General features: G+C 46.4%; 2 protein-coding genes across 3 annotated transcripts in view; one reads left to right on the forward strand and one right to left on the reverse strand.

The window, feature by feature from the left end:
• Positions 1 to 1,116: 1,116 nt before the first annotated feature.
• On the reverse strand, positions 1,117 to 11,973 carry brd10 (bromodomain containing 10). The gene is made up of 10 exons (XM_084486585.1): positions 11,630 to 11,973; positions 10,407 to 11,117; positions 9,842 to 10,042; positions 7,716 to 9,343; positions 7,252 to 7,316; positions 6,979 to 7,068; positions 6,655 to 6,770; positions 6,202 to 6,419; positions 3,827 to 5,821; positions 1,117 to 3,669 (listed from the first exon to the last, which is right to left on the reverse strand). Exons 2-10 carry the CDS (start codon positions 11,012 to 11,014, stop codon positions 1,247 to 1,249), a joined length of 7,344 nt encoding a protein of 2,447 aa, XP_084342711.1. The 5' UTR covers positions 11,015 to 11,117; positions 11,630 to 11,973; the 3' UTR covers positions 1,117 to 1,246.
• Positions 11,974 to 12,924: 951 nt separating this feature from the next.
• The window catches only part of uhrf2 (ubiquitin like with PHD and ring finger domains 2), a 38,473-nt gene continuing 29,924 nt past the window's right edge, over positions 12,925 to 21,473 (forward strand). For both annotated transcript variants that reach the window (XM_084486587.1, XM_084486586.1), the window contains exon 1: positions 12,925 to 13,220. In XM_084486587.1, coding sequence (XP_084342713.1) covers positions 13,068 to 13,220 — 153 coding nt within the window. In that variant the 5' untranslated portion in view covers positions 12,925 to 13,067. The remainder of the gene's footprint in view (positions 13,221 to 21,473) is intronic.

A 21,473-nucleotide genomic window follows, 5' to 3' on the forward strand; every position in this document is an offset into this window, starting at 1 on the left:
TATACCATTATACATTATATAGGTGTTAGCCGTTACAAGCCGTTTTGAAAATCTGCCTCTTCTGACATCACAAGTGGGTGTGTCCACCTAAATTTGTGTTCGATAGATCAGTCTACCCAGTGGACTGTAGCAAATGTTGCTCCTCCGTCATGCATCTAGGTGGACATGCCCACTTGTGATGTCAGAAGAGGCAGATTTTCAAAACGGGTTGTAACGGCTAATCACACTCACGCCTGGTGGTATAATGTCACCTTTAACTGAAGCAATCCACTGTACACTGGTATGAGGATAATTGCATTGTTCATTTTGATGCAGAGATGTCCGCATGTATCAAATGAAAATGTACTTACTAAATATTTCTGAAAAATCTATATGGTAGAAATAAATAAATGCAAGTTCAAAACACTGTTTATGTACTCCATGTCTTACAAAGTCGTTGATTAATTTGAGAATCCTAAAAAGCATTTATTTTACAAAGTTCATTCTTTTGGAAAGAAAAACAATTAAGACAATTTTAACTGACGGATACACTAGAAAATTGTGATACCAATCGATGTCAATGTCACAGTCAATAAATATCAGAAGGAGTTAAGTATCAAACACACATTTTTTTCTTCTACTGTACCAGTCTACTGATCTATAGCATTTGTGTTTACTGGCCGTGAAATAACTCAAACTAGCAATGAACTGATCTGATGAGTCACCTATCAATCTATAACGCAAATACATTTCTGTAGAAACTTCAGGAACCCTAGAGGCAATGTTATCAGCCCTCCCAGTAAGCATTGTTCAATAGTAGTGTCACAATCAGTCCTGCCATCAGTTGGCGAAAGGTCTGAATTCATGGTTGGCAGTAGTTGTAGATGTTGTAGCTGCAAATGTCATGTTCGGGAAGCGGTCAGTGCCAAGTGTTTAGCGGTGCAAGGCAGGATTACCAGGCTCGCCAGGGGGTTTGTGCAAGCGAGCAGGCAGGCTTGGTCCGCTGGCTTCTCGAATATGCGTGTTCAAAACAGCATCGTCCCGACTGGATTCTATGCTTGTGTGTTGCTCTGTTTTGTGTTTGAAGAAGGGCTTTCCTTGTGCTTGAGCTGTCATAATGACAAGGATGGACTACTTGGTAATTGGTTTAGCAGGTGCCATTTCAGCAGTGCTGCTAGGGGGTGAAGGGTTTGCCACAGGATACACTTGGATGCTGTCGATCACGCCTCCCATGGGCTGAACTACAGCAACGGGAATGGACCGAATCCTAGGACTGAATCCTAGAAACCGTACTCACAATCGGAGAGACGGCCACCGTTGGAACGTCTTGTGTCCGGTGGCCCGGTTGCTGTGGCTGCAACATCGTCAGCTGTGATTTGACTGATGGGTTGGGTCCGGTCTGCAGGGCGTTGGGTCCGGTCTGCAGGGCGTTGGGTCCTGACTGAAGGGCGTTGGGTCCTGTCTGAAGGGCGTTGGGTCCTGTCTGAAGGGCGTTGGGTCCTGTCTGAAGGGCGTTGGGTCCTGTCTGAAGGGCGTTGGGTCCTGTCTGAAGGGCATTGGGTCTTGTCTGCAGGGCGTTGGGTCCTGTCTGAAGGGCGTTGGGTCCTGTCTGAAGGGAGTTGGGTCCTGGCTGCAGGACGTTGGGTCCTGTCTGAAGGGCATTGGGTCCTGTCTGAAGGGCATTGGGTCCTGTCTGAAGGGCATTGGGTCCTGTCTGCAGGGCGTTGGGTCCTGTCTGAAGGGCGTTGGGTCCTGTCTGAAGGGAGTTGGGTCCTGGCTGCAGGACGTTGGGTCCTGTCTGAAGGGCGTTGGGTCCTGTCTGAAGGGCGCTGGGTCCTGTCTGCAGGGCGTTGGGTCCTGGCTGCAGGGCGTTGGGTCCTGTCTGAAGGGCGTTGGGTCCTGTCTGAAGGGCGCTGGGTCCTGTCTGAAGGGCGCTGGGTCCTGTCTGCAGGGCGTTGGGTCCTGTCTGAAGGGCGCTGGGTCCTGTCTGAAGGGCGCTGGGTCCTGTCTGAAGGGCGTCGGGTCCTGTCTGAAGGGCGTCGGGTCCTGTCTGAAGGGCGTCGGGTCCTGGCTGCAGGGCGTTGGGTCCTGGCTGCAGGGCGTCGGGTCCTGTCTGCAGGGCGTGGGGTCCTGTCTGAAGGGCGTCGGGTCCTGTCTGAAGGGCGTTGGGTCCTGTCTGAAGGGCGTTGGGTCCTGGCTGCAGGGCGTTGGGTCCTGTTTGAAGGGCGTTGGGTCCTGTCTGCACCATTACTTGTGGTATAGTGCTGGCAGGGGAGAATGTTGCTGGGATGCCAAGTGCTCTCAGATGAGCCGGTAAGCCATGGGTGGCAACTGATTGGGGGTCCTTGGTAATGAGAGGAGATGCCAAAAGCGGTATGCCTGCTGGTGACTGTGCTACGACTGATGTCACAGAGGCTATAGGGTCTGTACTAGTGCAGGGGATGGAAAGAGTGGATGTACCGGCTGTTAAAAGTGAGGAAAGAGGAAGTGTTATGGTGGTGGGCAAATGAGTTGTGTTAGAGGGTGGGAAAGGGGATGCAACAGGGGCTGGTTTAGTTGTCCGAGCAGATAACCTTACAGCTGCCGGAGCGATTCCAGGTACCGACGCAATGGTTTTCGTTGCGAAAACAAGGGCTGGCTTGCAGTCTAACCTAATCGGGGATGTGACCAAAGATGATGTCCCTGCGACAGGTGAGGAGAGCCCCCGGCTAACTTGTAACTGTGGCAGAGCTGACACCAATTTTGTCATGTTAGGCATCAAAGACGAGCTCAGAGACTGGGCTCCTACAAATCGGACTGGAGTTGCATTTGGTGCCGTGGGGAGCAAAGGCAACCTGACCAACGGTGTGCGTACCGCAACAGGAGACCTCAAAGCGGGCACACTGGGTATCCTGGGTCGAGGAGAGATGGGTAATGCAGCCATCCTCTGGGCTGCCGAGACGGGCCTCAGCCCCGCGGGGGGAGCTGCTGCCGGGCTGGGGAAGTTACCCGTGCTGGGCGTTTGAGGCGGCGCTTGACCCGAGATGATGAGCACGTGGCTACCCGGGCCTAAACCTTGTGGGGGAACCACGAAGCGTGCGTTGTTGAGGAGGATCTGTGTCCCGGCCGCAAGGTGAGTGCTAGTGTTTATGACTATCCTCTGCTGAACCGGGACGGCTGCCGCAGTAGAGGTGGTGCTCGGGGTGGGGATTGTCACAGGTAAAGTGTTAGTGTTGATAGAGTTACTGGTGGTATTTGAAGTGGAGGTAGATTGGTGGGGGACACTAGGAGGTTGGGTCGAAGGCATGACAGGATGAGGTGCACTTCCCACGGGAGGGATCACGTGTCGGGGCTGGTTGGCCGTGCTTGGATGTACATTCAGAACGCCCAGGGAGGACTTATTGAACGATGGTGCACATACGTTGGGAGCAAGGTCTTTTGCAAGGATGAACCCGGTGGAAGTAGGGACAGTAGACGTGCACCTGGAGGTCTCTCTGCGGGGGACTGCTACGGAAGGGGTTGCTTTCAGCGAAGAACTGGTTGTCATGGAGGCCGCAGGTGGGACGGGACTGCCAGGAACCAAACTTGAAGCTTTAAGCAGAGGATGTCCAGTGGATGTTGTGGCTGGTGTGCTTTTGGAAGTGGATTGCAGCCCAGTGTCGATGGTCGGTCCAAAGGGTTTCATCTGCCCTGGGTGGTTAATCTCAACACCTGCCAACACACATAACCAGGATATGCATTAAACAACTCCCACTTTTGCTTACCTTTCTTAGAAAACACACGTTCTTCTTGTGTTGTCGCCACAAGCACGACAAACAGATGAGCGGAACGTAATAAAACCAACTAAAAGCCAACCAAATCAACCTACCTGATGGCAGAGTGAAGTTCTTAAGGTTTGACAAGGACTCTGATTTCACGTTGCCCAAATGTTGGCCCAGAGCCAGGCCCGTCTTCATCCCTTCAACGGAGGAGAAGGATGTGGCCACTGGTGGTTGAGCGATGCCCGGGGCAGGCACCTGCTTGGGGATACCTCCTATGTAGGTGGTGGTGGACGACACGGCAGCAGGCTCCCCGATGAACAATAGTCTGGAACCAGGTGGCGGTGACGGTAACGGGGAAGTGACTTTTGGAAGAGCTGCATTGGAGGAGGGGCATGATGACGAAGGACTCATCAAGATAAACTTGGTTAACTGGGTTCGCTCTTCAGTACTGGGCCGTTTCAGGCCAGGTTTGCTCATTAAAGTATCCAGCGTGGGAGCGGTTGGTGTACTGGTGCGCAATGACGGCATGATCATGTTGGATTTCACCAGGGAGTTCGGGGGATTTACAGTCTTTACTGCTAGTGGGCCCTTTGTGGGTAGAATAGAAGCAGGGCTGATGCTGTGGCCCACTGTAGCAGCCACTCCAGCAGGGGAAGTGATGTGTGAGACTGTGGTGAGAAGTGGTGTTGCACAAGTTACAGGAGACTTTGAAACAAAAGGGCTCTGGGCTGGTGAGGTGCCCATGGGTACAGTGACAGACATGGTCGGAGAGGAAGAGGATGTAGATACAGGAGGCGAGCCTTTGGATACGAGGAAGGCTTTGAACTGAGGCGAGATGGTTATGACTGGGCTTGCAGGTGAGGACCCATGTGCACTCTGCTCTGCCAGTGTCTGAACTTTCACTATTCCTGTATTCCCTCCTCTTGTGGTGACAAGAATAGACTGCGAGTCCCGGATACATACGGTCTTCAACTCCTGTTTGGTGCCTTTAGTGCCTTCGGCATTAGCAAGAATGCTGCTGGAAGTTGGCATTAGCGATTGGATTTGTGATGCACTCTGGAGACTACAGACTCGTGCCACCTTGCGGTTTGTTGTGGTTACAGTGTTCTGCGGCAGACAAGATGCACAGGATGGAGATGGGGTGTTCGTTGTCCTGGTTTCTTTCAGTGGAGCCACTTGCTGAACCGGGATCCGTCCTTCTGGAATGCTGAAGCCAGTCACGTTGGTGGATGTACATAACAAGGGACTGGCTGTCTTCGAAACCGGGGCCTGGATGCTCTTAGAGGGTGTCGGTTGATGCTTGAAAGACACCTTTTCATTGTTTTGAAGGAGCAGTTTCGAAGGGAGAATCACAACCTGATTCATGATCTTCTCTCCGGTCTTTTGGTCCACAAGGGGTTGCACAGTGAGCTTAACTTGGCCGGTGCTGTCCTGCCTTAGAACGTGATCCAGCCCTTCTGTCACCCTGTAAACTACTTTCACTGGGCTCTTTGGTACCGCCATCGGCTTGGCTGGTGGGGCTTTAGCAAGGGAGGCATTTGCTGTGGATGCTACCAATTGTTTGCTTGTTTTTCTCTGTTCTGATGCTTCTGGATGTGTCGGCTGAATGGTCTGGTTGGGATGAGGAGGAGGTTTCTGCAGGGCTGGATATTTTGCTGTAGTCGTCAGGGAGGGAGGCATGGAGCCCACACATCTTTGAGTCTTAGCAATAGTACTCACGGGGCACGGGTAGTCAGCAGGACGTTTCATTAAGGTCACTTTGTTTCCCACGCTCTTCGCAAAAAGAGTGGGGATGGGCGTGTATCCCCAAGGTAGTCCAATGGTGGGGTGGAGGATGGGGACTCTGGCTTTTGGAGAGACCGGTGCTGGAGCCACTAGCACTGGGTTCAAGTCCCTGGATTGGGCTTCTGAGCCTTGTTCAGATCTAGATTCCAATCCAATGTTCGTGGGGGACGTTAGACAAGGGTCCACCTTTAGAGAGTGGCCTCTGCAAAGTTTAAGGTCCTCGACTGTGTTTCTTAGCGAGGGTTTGGGGTGACTCGAGGTATTGTAAGACACCATGTCCTCTCCAGCAGCTTCAGTCCCTAGCTGCGTTGAGTTTCCTGAAAAGATAAGAGCGTTTTTTACATTACTTCTCACAGTTAATTTAAAGTCAGCGACTTTTGTCTAGCGTCTGTAACCAATTATCAGGATCAGGATCAATATATGTCCAGACACATAATACGTACGTATTACGTTTTGCTGAATTTCTTTTACAAAGACAGATTATTCAATCACTCTGGGGCTGATGGGACATAAGGCATGCCAAATTGTTTAATACATTGTGAATCTTGACAAACAGTATGCACCTTTACAAATTCCAAAAAATCTATGGTTAACGACTTGAAAAAATTCATCCAATATTGACCCAAGCTGTCACGTGTGTTGTTTCAGTTTGAATCGCCTTAGAATGAGTAAATAACGAGTTGATGTGTTTTATTACCTCTGGTCCAGAAGCCCTTGGGAACAGCATGCTCCATGTCTTCCTCCTCCGTCTCTCTATAGTGATCTGACAGGTCACACATGACCCTCCCGGAACTCCCTTCTTCCTGGTCCAATGAGGACGACGACGACGACGATGATGACACACACTCCTCACGCACAAAATTACTGTAGTCTGGGTGTTTCCTGAAGTCATCGCATTCTTTCTTCATACGGAGTCTGACAAGCAGAAAGTAGAAAACAGGAAAATGACAATGTTATGACAGCAATATAATGTTGCATTGCGTAAACATACAATGAAATACAAGTCTGTGAAACAACTAATAATGTAGGATGAGATGGCTGCGTTAGCCCAACCGAGGCCTCCTGCTCAGCTGCATTGAAAGCATCCCATCCCTAAAACCGAGCAGCATACAAAAGAATACCATCAGTTTGTCAGTGTGACCTGTCCTACCTGTTCCTTTGAAAGGCCTTCACCAGTTTGGGCTCCCAGGGCGAGAGCTCATTCAGCAGTCTGATCAGCGTGATGTGGAGATCCTTCACAGACTCCTTCTTCAAATACCACCGCCCCTTTTTTCGAACACACACACACACACACACACACACACACACACACACACACACACACACACACACACACACACACACACACACACACACACACACAGTTACTCAGACTTTCCAGCAACCAGATATGGTTGAATATTTCCGTCCTGAAAGCGTGGAGGTACGCGGCAGTGAGATGCACTGAAGGACCGATAATAACGTCGGATCTAACCGATCTCTTCTTGTCGCTCTGCAGTGCGTCGAGCTGGTCCTCCGTCCTGCTGATCAGCTCCCGCAGCTCTTCGATGCTTGAACACACCAACTGGAGGCAGGAAGGAGACGCCAAAGCACAAACAAGAAGAAACCGAATAGAGGAAAGGTTTTCAACTGAAGATTACATCAAGTGTTACTTAACGATGGGGTGCAGCAAGTGTCACCACTAAAAAAACATGTCACCATGATAAAGTCATGATTTCCTTTGGTGATACTGAAAAAGTGAGACTACCTTAAATGGTGATTCAACCAGGGGTTCCTGTTTTATTTCATTTGAAGAAGTTTTGAGTTTCTTCCCTTTAAATAAAAGAACAAAACACAGGTCTTGGTTTTGGATTGGTTAATTCAACTCCCTTGTCAACAAGACACTTGAAATTAATAGTCAAAAAGACATAGTCAAACATTAACAAAAATGATAGTTATAATTTCGGTGACACTAACATCATTCTGACTGCATCTGCTTTTTCTCGCTAATGGTTTGTCTTTAGCAGAGAAAACCCTTTCACAAAATAACTGGACCAATTACCACATTCACCACTGAATTACATCCTCAAATGACAATCCACAAAGGAAGAAGTCATAGCAGTGTTGTATAACCTCAATTAAAACATTAACGGCTTCATCTAAAAAAATCATGAAAAAAACCTACAAAACTGCAAAACAAATAATGACAGAGCAAAGACAGATATTCCTCACCCGCCTTGGCTCTGCTCCTTCTGCCCTTCTGTGGGACGGAGGGTTCAGCCTGCTCTGTGGTTGTCTTTGCCGACCTTGTCTGACAAAATCTCGGCCTCTCCAAACTCTGCAGCCTTCTTTGCTCCCTCGTCCCCACCGGCTGCACCCACTCTCGCTTTTTCTTTCGCTTTCTTTTTCTAGTCCCTGTAATTCCGTCAGCCGTCTTTTCTTCACTCAAGTTTTGTGCGCTTTCAGATGAAGAGGAGGAGAACAAGGAGGGGATGGCGGCCGCGGCAGTCGCAGTGCTACAGCGACACTTGTGCCGGCCAGATTTAACACTGCTGCTTATAGAACATTCTGAACACGAGGAGAGGGCCTGCTGTCCCAGAGGGGGGCTTGGGCCTCCTTGGGTTTTGACATCTGTGGGTCTAGGGGGAGATGCCAGGTTCATGGAGCTAACCGGGGACCTGCCCGTGTAGCAGTGCTCCCCCACACTGAGACAAGGCTCGTGGGTCTCGGCCTTGATGGTGCGTCCAGAGTCCCCCGGGAGGCACGGCTCCTGCTTGACTCTTTTGGATCGCCGCTCAGAGTTCTGTTTTGAGTGGACTTCGTCAACTCCGTCTCCGGCCGAGTTTTTGAGGTGTGATCGTGAGGAGTTTGTGTGCACTTTCAAATTGGACTCAGAGTCCACCACACTCGTCCAAACATCCTCAACAGAACCTGAGTCAGAGTCCGCCTCCTTCAGAGGCGACAGGGTCAACCTTTCGTGTTTCCCTTCGCCGCCTCCGTTTTCCCTTTTGAAATGTGCATGTTTCTCCTCATGTTCTCCTTCATCCTCAAACTCCCCGGTTACCATAGAGACACCATAACACCCCATCCCTTTCCAGTCCTCCCCGTCCGTCACACCACTCCGCGCCTCCGGCTTGACGTCCACCTTCCTCGCCCAGAGCGCCGGGAAGGGGAAGGCGGGGGGCGGGCAGGGGCTCTGGAAGTAGATCCGCAGGTCGGCCCCGCAGAAGTGCGGGAAGTGTATGTATGCGTTCTCCACGCCGTCGTAGCCCAAGATGGACTCCCTGCACTCGTGGATGGGCTGGGCCAGGACCGCGTCCTGCACCTCCTTCTGGGTCTCGTACACGTGGTCGCAGAGCCCCTTCAGCAGCCACACACGCTGGTAGAAGGGCAGCAGGTGGAAGGGCAGCTCCTCAAGCGGGCTCGACTTGCCCAGGACGCAGAAGAACTGGTGGCAGAGCCCCAGCTGCTCCGCCCGACCGGGCTGGTCGTCAGAGGCCCCCGTGGCGCGGAACCAGGCCAGGACCCGCTGCCTCAGCTCCCGCTCCCAGCGGCGGTAGGGCAGGGGCGGCTGGCGGTGCACGGTAAGCCTCTTCTGCGGCACGCACAGCAGTGAAGACATGACCTTGGAAAGGAAGAGGCTGCAGCGGGGCATCAGCAGACTGCGCTCCAGCTCGAAGAAGACGATCTCGGGGAGGTTGAGGGCCGTCTGCGCCAGGCACAGGAAGTGCCCGATGGCGGGGATCTCCCAGAGGGTGTCCAAGGGGTGCGGGAGGGCCTGGGAGAGCAGGCTCTGTTCCCACTCCTCCAACTCCTTGGCCGAGGTCTCCTCTGCCTCCTTCTTTTCCAGCTCACGTTGCCTGTTTTACGCCAAAGATATACGTTTTTTCAGTAAACAGTTTTGTTTTTTTAAGTTAGTCAGCTTTGTCAATTCCAAAATATGTGCAATACAAATAGAGGAATCAGAATTTTGTTTATCTCCGACCCATGGTGCAATAAGAAAATTATAAATTATAAAGTGAGGTAAATCTGAAGTAAATCTGAGGTGAAGCAATATTTACAATAAATAATTCTAAATAGTGAGAAGTTAAGACAAAATGGTATATATACAATAGAGTTAAAAAATTAAAAAGTTAAGCAAATAGATAAATAGTTTGAAATGTGCAAATGGGAGGGGGTGGAACTCTAAGCACAACCAGAAGACATCAAACTGAATATACCATCTATAACATATACATATATAAAAATAATAATATTTTTAAATCCAGTCGCTTTTGACTGCTAAGCAACTCAATGTCAAGAATGTAATTGCAATCCAACAGTGTCGTCATTCTTCTTCTCCCGTCCCAGCGGCTCACCTCTTCTCATCCTTGACCCTCTGCAGCTCCTCCTGCCTGAGGGTCTGCACCATGAGGGACTCGTGGCCGCCCACGGTGATGGTGGTCAGGCTGCGAGGCGCAGAGCGTCGTCTCGTGGACGTGCCCCCAGAATTTCGCTCCTCCTCCGCACCAAAACGCCCCGTAGAGGTCACCGCCAAAGTGGTCTTCTCACGCAGGGTCCTTGGTTCGGCAGATTTAAAGAAAAAGATTCTTTAGAAGGACATCACAACATTATCACAACAGGTGATGTTGGGTCACGGTGGAGCAAGATAAATCTATCCAACAGTAAACTGTTACAATGGGTGCAATTACCCGGGGAAGATCTGGACGATTCTGGTCTATATGCCCCTCACTTCCCTACCTGTTCTCATCCTTAACAACGGTTGACGTTATTACCATTTGTGGCAGCTTAAATTAAATATTTGAAAAAGTATCTGAATTGTGACTTTTATACATAATTATTATTATACATGCTGTCAATTAGAAATTGAGTTGGCAGCATGGTTACGTTGGTTGTACGTACGTTGGTGTTCTGTTTATTTACCTTGACAGCAGTGTCAGCTTCTGCTCCAGCATGACCTCCAGCTTCTGAGCTTGTTTGGAGAGCCAGTGGTCCACGCCGTGGTAGCGGTAGCAGTTCTCCAACATCAGCCTGAAATCCGCCACGAACTCTGTGATGCTGTCGTACTGCTGGCCAACAAACTTCTCCTCTATTGTCTGTAGACACATGGACTGTCTCAGCCGAGCGTGGCCCCGCCCCCCTACTCCTCCGATTCCACGCTGTGCTTCCAAGTGACCAACGGGGAGGACGAAGGAACCAGTGATCCCCTTGTACTTGTCCAGGAGGAACCCGGTGAATATACGATAGGCTTGCTGGACCTCATAGTTCATGTCTTCCTCAAAGCTACCGTTGTTGGTGGAGACACAAACCTCGGGCAGGGAGAGGTCACCGCTGGATATCTCTGACATGCAGTCTTGCCCCACCTCGACTTGGTCCCCGACAACGGTGGCATATTTGCCGCCACCACTAACGCCATGAGCCTCTACCATGATTCCAGTGGCACTGTCCCCGTTACGCAGTGCGTCCTTGTTGAAGATCAGGCTGGTGGTTTCAGTTCTGCTGCTGTGCCACTTTGACTCTGATGAGGACATGGTTTGAATGACGAGAGCCCCTGGTGATGGTTCAGCTGATAGCTACACGGTGCAGTGTTTGAATGGGCCATATCCCCATGGTCCGTGATGCTGGTGTAACCACCTAAGAAGGATAACAAGTGACAATCAATGTACATTTCAGATAGGTTGTTTTCTACATCTACTATGTGTTTACGCATCTACTGTGTGTTTACGCAACAACGTTATGTGCACAGAGGTCTCTACTACAATAGTACAAAACTGCCGTGACAGCTACACAAATTGATATGAAATATTATAAAGTATGAAGTACAGGAATTAAATACAGTTTTGGTTCATAATGAAAGTAAGTAAACACCCAATGCTCCAACTTTATTTCCAATGTGTTTTGGTCAACTGTGTTGGTGCTTTCGAGCTAGCGAAATAAAGTTTCGTAATCGTTCTTGTTAAAGAATAAGCCATTTATATAGTAATTTCTTGCAATTATTTCATCCAAAATCGCATTACCTGTAACAAAAAGCCCCAGCCATAGGGTTAGTTTAACAACAAACCTCAGCGTTTCAGTGCGGTTGCAGACAAGGCAAGATAGCTTTTTAGCAAGCATAGCTACCACTGCAGCTTGCTAGCTATCCTTACCTGCTATTGTCTCCAATCTGTCGTCTGCAATGCCTCCGGTCTTTATGCATTTCGGATGCGACTGTGCTTACTGAATAAAATTAATAGACTACAACACGAGCATCCGATAGCTAAAATGTCCAGAGGGATCCCGGAGTTGTCCGAAGACAGTTAGCCGACCATGTTACATTATCCGATTTCAGTTCATCAGTTATATCAGTTTGGTGAATAGTCTACACGAATATATAGTTTGTAGACATTGCTTTTTTATTTTTCTGTAAATAGTGCAGCGTATAAGTTATTATTCAAGAATTGTTCTAAAAAATTAAGTAAAGTACTTTGAGCATGCTTCAGGAATACTTCTATCCGCGTCCTCCCCCTCCGCGCGCCCAATGCAAATGTACGCCATCGACGTAGCAGCGTGACACACACACACACACACACACACACACACACACACACACACACACACACACACACACACACACACACACACACACATCTCTAGGAGGATATTGAGCAAATATATATATATATATATATATATATATATATATATATATATATATATATATATATAGAAATTGTTATATGTAACAATTTAAATTAACTATGGAAACCATTGAGTCCTTGAGTCAATAATACCCTTAAAAATGATTACACCATATCACTCAAACAATGTTCTTCTACGTGCAAAGTAATATTTGTATGGTGTTACACGTTTCATTTAGGTCTATGTTGCTGTAACTAAAAAAGATATGTATTTAGGCATCTGGTTTCAATTGTAATCGACAATCCTATAGTGTTATGAATGAATGAGATAGTGAGGTTCTTTATGTGAACCATAGACGATTTGTCTTAATTCTTCCGCTAGATGTCACTAAACATTAACGCAACGCCGGAAAGAGCATCTTCAAAGTAAACATGTTTAATAATATTTAGCTATCATATCCATTAAATGTTTTCTAGTTTGCTCCGGGTAGCACTGCTGCATTTAAACACATTGAAGTAGAACTACAGTAAATAATTCTGTAAATATGTTCAGAAATGTATCCCGTAACAAGAATATAAGTTATCAGACAAAACAATGTGGGACACTGATGACAATTCAGACAATTCAGACAATTCAGGCATTAACTTAATTTAAAAAAAACAAATTGCGATTTGCGCATACAAACGATGCCTGTAACGGTACATGCCCGCTTATCGGAGCAGACGAGGGGGTAGCTGCGCCTTTAATTGCAGACTGTAGTCGCTTAAATGTTATTTCGCGAGATTTGCTTGGCGCCGCGACCCCATGTGAGACACCTCCTGCATGAGCCCGTCTACCCCTGCAGAGGAAAGCGCAATGGAGCACTGAACCTTTACATCGTTATCCCCCTCTCCCCAAACCCTTGTTTTCCAAAACAAACCCACGTTTATTGTTTTTTGGGGGGGCTACAGTAGCGTTGCTGCAACGATGTGGATTCAGATTCGTACTATTGACGGGAAGGAAACGCGAACCATTGAGGACCTTTCTAGATTGACAAAAATTGAGTCTTTACGGTTGAAAATACAGGAGATCTTCCATGTTAATCCAGAGCAGCAGCGGCTATTCTATCGAGGGAAGCAGGTAATGTAATTGTATTTGTTTACACAAGGTCATTGAACAATCGATTGTGTGCATTTGTATGATTTGGTGCTTGGTTGACTGTGGCTCTGTGTTGAACACCGTTTCAAACCCAAGCTTCCTGTTTTGATAGGAATTCGCTAATACTTCTTGCGCAATAGCTGGAGTAAAAGCGTGTACCTCCTCCCCCCTAAATAACAGAACGAATCCCTGTGTCGATCGCGATGAGTACTCTAAATATGACAAATGCGCTCTGCGGGCAAGTTGCAACAATATCTCAAAGTCGTAGACATGTTTGTTTACAATTCCTAGGAAGAACATCGCCCTCTGTCAGAACACAACGTCCGGTTTCCACATGAAAGGCATGTCATTAATTGCGTACCGCGGAATTCTGTGTTAATTTATGTTATATTTATTCTCAAATGAAATAATTATTTGGTAAACATGTTAGTGTTATTGTTGCATGTGTATTCGCGAAGGCCTTGCTACAGATAATAGCCTACGCTGCCCCTGAAGAAACACGTCCGAGAGCGTTCGGGTTGACTGCATGTATTTGTTATGATTTTGTTAATGATAATTTATGTTAGAGGAGGGAACGCTTTGGTCCACGTGCCGCCATCCGAGCAAGTGGTGTTGTGTTTACATCACACACTCCCTCTGCATTGTCTGCACTGCATGCCATGGTGGAAATGGAAATGCTATTGGTGAGCAATGGACGTCCGTAATATCTTTATATAATGTATGTTATTAGTTTGTTGTTGAATTAAAACCTCTTCCACATAAGCCATTTCCCATACATAAGTAGTGTTTAGTCTGTGTGATATAAGAAATGAGATTCAAAATTGTGACGATTTTCTCACTGAGAGAAATATATATGTGATACATACATTTTAAAATATACCTACTGTTGATTGTGTAGCCATGGCCTTGCATGAATGTTTTTTTGTTCACACATTTCCCTCATCGGGAATGAACTTGGACTGAATTACAATAGAAAAACAAAGAGAAAGTGAAAGAGAAAAATGTAGCATCATAATAAAAACCGTTTTCATCGAATCGCCTGAACTATTTCTGCAATACTTAAAATATATAATTTACACACAAAATGTATATTATAATAAGTGTTGTTATATTAATCATAATTCCATTTTGTTGTTGGGCGTTCGGGTGGGTTGATTGGTTTCTTTGTGTGTGATTATCAACTATTGTACACACAGATATTCTCAGCTCATTAATGCAAAACAAATTAAAACTACATGAAAGGATGTTCCCCTAGCATAAGCCTATCACACAGCAGTTTTAGTTGTACTGAATTTGGAGGGAATGTTTTCTTAAAACAGATGCTGCCTATGTATTCAGTATTCAGTATTTGGATATATGCCCTTGTTTATTTTTTTAACCTCCATATTAAATACTATCATAAGCAACCATTTTGTGATAATCGCAGACAATAATTGAGTGTGCAGTCACCATGCAAACTGGGCCTTCTTTTCCCATATAAATAAATAGGAAAAGATTTCCTGTCTCCTTGTCTATTCAATGGCTTTTGGTAATTAGGAACAAGCTTATCATGTAGTTTACTGTTAGAGCTGGATTGAGTAGGAGCAATGACTGCATTTAGTGGTTTCGCTGTACTCGGATGTGAATCTAAACATCAATGCCGTGGCCTGGTCCACCATGCTTCCTGATCAAAGTAAGGGGATATTACTTTGTAAGGGCACATATTAGGGAAATGTACAATTTATAGGACCTTAGTTGGGTTCCATTGACTGTGGCCATGGATGCAGAAACCCTCCCTACCTTATTATGTATGAGGCAAAGAACAAGCTGTTTGGGAGACAAGGAAGAAACGTGACCTGTGCAGTTTAATTTCTTATTTTTGCCAATCCCTTGCATGTTTTGTTTTTTTAACTGCATTTTTAGAGTTGCCTTGATTGATGTGATACTGATTTAACCTGCAGTGAAACAGCTAACAATGTTGTTATGTTTTTGCCATATTTTCTTTTTGTTGCCTTTGGAGATTATGTGTTTGACCTATGGTTGGACTTTATGTCCTTTTTAAACAGAAGTCATGGTGATGGTCTGTTTTCTGAATTTAAAGTATGTTGTTATTGTGGTGATACCAAACTTTTCCTTGTAATCGACAAACCACCTTTTGTTTGGCACAGTGTTTTGTGGCGTTCCATTGTTCAAAGAGTTTCTGGTTAGCTCTGACTTGACATTCTTTTGTTTGGTCGCCGACTCGCCGTAGAGCGTCCAATCAGAATTCAATGCACTTGCTCTATTGTTGAGTAGTAAGGTATTATATGCACATTCAAAAGAAGACCCACCATTTTTTTTGGAATGGTGGACGAGAAACTGGCAATTCAGTATTTTTCCACTTTCCGTTAAACATGATTGACACCAAACGACGCTTGGGTAAAGGTATCCACTTTTTAAAACTATACTAAGGAAACCTCTAATTGTCAGTTAGTGCAAAGGCCAGTGTTTTGATTGTATTGTGATGTACATATTGTAACGCTCGCTAGAGTGGGTCCAGTCTGCTAATCAACATGGCACTGTGTTGTGTTGTGAGGAGGGGTTTGATGGTCTTTCAGACTGGATTTCTGCACTAACTGCTGCACGGGTTGAAATCCCATCAGTTTAGCTCCATAGAGAGCTCTGTCTGGACTATTGGCTTCCATAGCCAGACCATTTTCAATGGTCATCTAATACTCAAACAAAATATGAGAGGTCGAGAAGGACTAGGGTTGAATGATCAAGGCTTTATTGTCACTGCACAGAGTAACAACATCGCCTGAGTTGGTTTGCAAAGAACCCCCGAAGGGTCTTCAGGACCCGAATTATATCCCCCATTGTGTTGCGCTCCCAACATGCACTTCGGCCAATCAGAATGCTCTAAACTACTCCCGTATTCCCGTTCCCCATTAACATTTATCTTCCCGCCCACGATGCCCACATTCCATACAGTAATTCAAGCATTACGTACAAAATGGTTACATATTAAACATAGTTACATGAAGTTACATATTATACATTAGTTATATGACGTGAGGTCTTTCATTAAAATCCATTCATCGCCTTGTTTATTAACCTGATCTTAAATCACCATGACTGATGTGTTTAAGAGATGAGCCCTGTGAAACCAATTTTCATTTAAACAGTAAAACATGCATTGTAATAGTTAATAATGCCACTTTATTTGTCTGTGGCATATACAGTCATAATAAAGCGTCATAAAACTGGTAGTGTCAGATTTTAACAAGAGTATGGATTAATTAATTGAGTAAAGTCAGCCAGCTCACAATGCCAGAATACACATCATGAGAACATAAGGAGGGGGAACCGCAGGCGGACGTCTCCTCTCACCGTGACGTGAGCCAGCCGTTGAGGGGCCACTTCTACGTAAATGAGGCGGTTGGGGGTTTATCTTTTGTAACGCGTGAATGGGGGACACATGTCCCTCAGAGTGCAGGCACTTGTTGACCAAGGAAAGCCAGGTAATATCAATAGTGTTTAACATTTGGAACAATATCTTATATTCTTGTATGCTTTATACTTAAAGTTAACCTTACTTATACTTATTATCTAAGTGAACTGAGAAATAGACTGATGTCATTGCCTGCAGAGGGATGTCTGTCTGTGTGTTCGCCGGTCAACCCAGGACCCTCTGAGGTGTTATGAATGACAAAGGGACGGGGCCGGAGCATGCCCCTCCCCCCCTGCTGACTCGTTTCTCTCTACCAATACTCCAACATTTTGGCTGAGAATCCTCCAATATTTTCCACCATACGATTCACTCATTAGGTCTAGAAAGTCTGCTCTCAGTAGGGTTTGTTGAGGGGTGTTGTCATTCAAACTTTCTTTGCTGCCGATTGGATGAGCCTCAGCCAGTCGAATCCTGCAATCCAGATTACGTACATTGGTGCTGTATTTCCAAAGTTAACACCATTGGCGTGTTATACAATTTATAAAAATATAACGTATTTGAAGCAAACAGTACAGAGCTGTGTACACAATATAATATACCAGTAAGAAACAAAAAGCGGTAGTGTATAAATAATAAAATGACGTCCTAGGTACCTTGTTAGATGAAAAGACAAAAAAAATTGGTTGGGATTCTTTGGATTAAAAATGAGTCTTCAGTGCAACCCGTTCCTTCCAAAATATATACAACGTTTTGGTTTGTGTTGGTTGACTGCCAATGGCGCCCCAACACCAGCCAACTGAAGCGAGCTACCGCACTACTGCACCAGCTCAAAACAACTTGGTCAAGATCTGTACAAGGATATCTGGTTTAAAAATCCTTACGATTTAAAGTCTGAGGGCGCAGCATATTGTGCGTAATGTGCCAACAAGATCAAAGAGGAAGGGCCAAACCCTGGACTTGCCTCTGGCAGTCATGGCGTTGGTCGGGCTGCTGTGGTTGGAGAGGGCAGGGAGGACACGTTCAAAATCACAGCCTCTCAGTTGTTTCTCAGCAGATGTCTTGAGTCATCATTAATTGAAGTACTTGGAACATTTGGGATGTTACAGATGGACCGTCTTTTTCTTCATGGGAGAATGAATGAACGGCTATGGGTTTTTTTTTTAGAAGAAAACACATAGGGGTTATTAGAAAATACACAGGGTTTGTGACGGCTGAGATGTGTGCTATGTATCTTGACAGGCTGGCACGGCATCTTAATTGGGCTGATTCATTGAGGACACGACTGTTGTTCTTGAATGAATTTCCTGAACGCAGACAATGAGTTGCTATGGATTTCTGGAGTATGGTGCCAGCCATCAGCGGGAACTAAGTAGCTGCCAAGTACAATTTCACAGCATCCACCCTTCAAGGATACATGCCTCAATTATTCGTGTTGTGGGCGGTTACATATGTGTTGATAGCCCTTAGTTTATGGAAAATAATAAAATGAACTTATTGAAGATTTTTATAAACCATATAACCGCAGCCTTTTCTGCCTGTCCCCTTGATTCCAGCCTGTTGACAGGTTGTCGGTGGAACAATATGGCGCCAACTTAGCGCTTTTCATTTGTGGTATTATTGACAATCTAGTAGGTTGTCACCTTGAGAATGTTGTAGCGTCACATAGCCATGTTGTTCTTTAATACTGTGACGGGGTGCAATGGATGAATGATTGGTTTGCATGAACCCCCTCCCCCTACCCCCAAAAAGAAACGTCCAGAACTTTGTCAGTTGATGCCATTCCCGGGGTGAGACAAGGACAGGCTCCATGCCAGACTTATTTGTCTGCAGCTCTCATTTTTACCCCAGACTGCTTCAACAATGTAATGGCCGTGGAAATGGGATTTCGGAGAAGACTTGGGCTCCACTGGAATGCTGTCCAAACGATCAGCATTGGTAAAACCGCGAGTCACGCTGTAGTATTCAAGGGCCTATTTTAAGGCCCTTGCACAAAAGTCATTTTTTATGGCCCCCTCTCGCTGACTGCCACTGTCAACACATGAAATCAGCTTTAATAAAGCGCTGAAGGTAAACGTGGAACTCAGGATGCAGAAATAGTACAGTTGCAACTATTGTAATATTCTAGTCAGACAAGCGTTGTTGATTCCATCTTTTTTTTGTACATAGGCAATATATTATTAGAAGCTAGTATATGTATTGTTAGCTATGCTCATCAAAAATGATCACAGCCTAATTCCTAAGTGCTATGAATAGTTAGTTAGAGTAGTTAGAGTTACATATTGCCAGGCCTTTGCACAGTGCTCAATAATTAAATGTGAGATATGGTGCAAAACGAACCATCTAATGGCATGCATATATTAAAAGGCCAGGCCTGCTTATTATGATAACTGCCTGCTAACTTCATTCTTGAAGATAATTTGTCATCAAGACAAATTTGACAAAAAAAGACTTGGAAGACAAAGCGCGCACACACACACACACACACACACACACACACACACACACACACACACACACACACACACACACACACACACACACACACACACACACACACACACACACACACGTTAGGATTTCCTATCAGCAATTAATCATCTATCAACAGTGTGGATTGGTTTGAGTGGAACATCCTTAGTTATGAAATTCGGAGTGAAGTGTTTTCTTGAAAAGGATGGCATATACTTATTTAGGTTATATTTATAACTGAAATTTATTGGTTGAAACAACCCTCATATGAGACTGAACCAGAGCAGCCACCATTTTGCCATTCCTAAACTGCGACAACCAAACCCAGTTTGTCTGTTTCGGGATGGCGGCCTATTTATTCTTTCCTTTCTGAACGCTACTGCCTCTTTTACGAGGGCATCTGCCTCGGTGCAGGGAGCGGGACAGAAGATAATTATTGGAGGATTGAAGGAGGGGGTTTGGACGCCCTGCGAAAGGATTTCCTGCACAACAAAAAACGTTTCCGACTTCTTAGCGGCATGGAGCTTTCTGCATGAGTAATGCAGAACATCTCCACCGACGTTAACGTGTTGTGCAGTCAGAGCTGCGGCAGCACAGCACTGCAGCTCCGGTTTCTACGGAAACAGATCCATGGCTCCACAAAATTCCGGCAGTACAGTCAAAAGATTTTGAAATAAAATGCATTTGTCAGATTCAGACGTCGATCTGCACGGGAGCCTGGCTGTGCGTGCGCTGGAATCGAGTGCCGTGAGAGAGAGAGCGTTTCCCATGCGTTGTGTGCCATTTGTTCTCCGTCCCTGCTAGTCTACAACCTTGTCAGACACCCAGCCGTCAGCAGCATTTTAATTGTATTCCTTACCCAGCAGTAGTGCCAAAACATGACTTCCCGTCAATTTGAAGCGATCCCACAGTGGCGATTTCCGCAGGGCGTGTTTGACTCCTTCCAGCGTTCGGCCTTTTCCTCTTCTTATCCTTCAGTGAAGCAACCCCAATGAAACCAAAGTATCCAAATATTGATGCAATGTCTGAATGCCATCCTGCAGTATATACAATTGTCTGGGTAGTCAGGGGCAGTGCTGGAATAATGTGGTATGAATGCAATACGATAACTACATATTTATTGTATTGTATTGCTTATTAACAACATCTGTTGGTCGAGTGTGACATGTGATTTCCCAGCCAGCTCGATATAAAACCACAAATTGGGGTCAACAGGCCGATAACATATACGTCTGTTTCGAGCAGTACGGCTCCGTTGAATTGGACTAAAGTGAATGCAAAGCAATTATTTAGATATTCTGTAGAAACTAGTCGACGACCGTGTGATTGCATACCAGTCCAACCGTGTTGCATGTGTCGTGTTTATTTTAAATCATTGCCTGAGAAATCGTGATTGTTCGTCTGAATATGGTAGTGGTGCAAGTTCTGGGTTGTGGGTGGGGGGGGGGGGGGGGGAATTCCATTTCTTCGTTATATTTTTAACTTATATTGCAGACGCACACACAACCCAGACCCACGTGCTTCTTTCCCACTACTGGCTGATGGTGGGCTGAGGCCAGAGCCACCATAACTAACACACTTAAGAAGACTGATGGGCACAGAGACGGGCAGGTGGTGAAGAACACAATGTAAACACCAACACTGTGGTTTTGCGTCTGATCTAAATTTCATGAGACTATCAAATAACAGGGAGGGGATGGAAGATTGCCCCTGACTCACACTCTCGCTCCCTCACTCTCTCGCCCTCCCCCCCCCCCCCCCTCGACGGCTTTGCCTCTCGCCTACCCTTACCTTCTAATAACAAAAGGGAGACGGGAGGGGGACGGGGGTGGGGGGGGGGAGAGAGAGAGAGAGAGAGTGGCGGCGGCCATGCTGGTGTTCCACGAACACAAAGGGCTCGTGGCACGGAGGAGAACTCGAATGCGTGGAGCAGGGAACGACTCGACTCCACATCCTCCAACTGGGCACGAGGTCCCCCGGCGTCGTGCGCGGGGATAAATAATTATAGGGGTTATTCTTCGGCCAAAGCCGCCATTTGTGTTCAGTTTCCCTTTTTCTTTCTTTCATTTTTTATTTTTTTTTTCCTTTTTACGAACCCATCCCCAATACCGTGATATGTGTCCTCGAGAGATGTGATGGAGGGAGGGAGAGGGTGGTGGTGTTGTAGGTGGGGGGGTGGCGGGGCGGGGGTGGGGGGGGGGGGTGGTTGTTTGTGAGAGCTTGTGCGTATGTGTTTTTTTTTTTTATGGTACCCGCACACACACCCGCCAGTATCTAGGATGTGGGTTTGCAGCGGCGTAAATCAATGACGTAAATGGTCGGGACGCCCGGGTTAAACACCAGGTGTCTCTACCGCG

This window comes from Micromesistius poutassou (genome assembly GCF_964030765.1).
Source record: "Micromesistius poutassou genome assembly, chromosome: 22".
Taxonomy (NCBI): domain Eukaryota; kingdom Metazoa; phylum Chordata; class Actinopteri; order Gadiformes; family Gadidae; genus Micromesistius; species Micromesistius poutassou.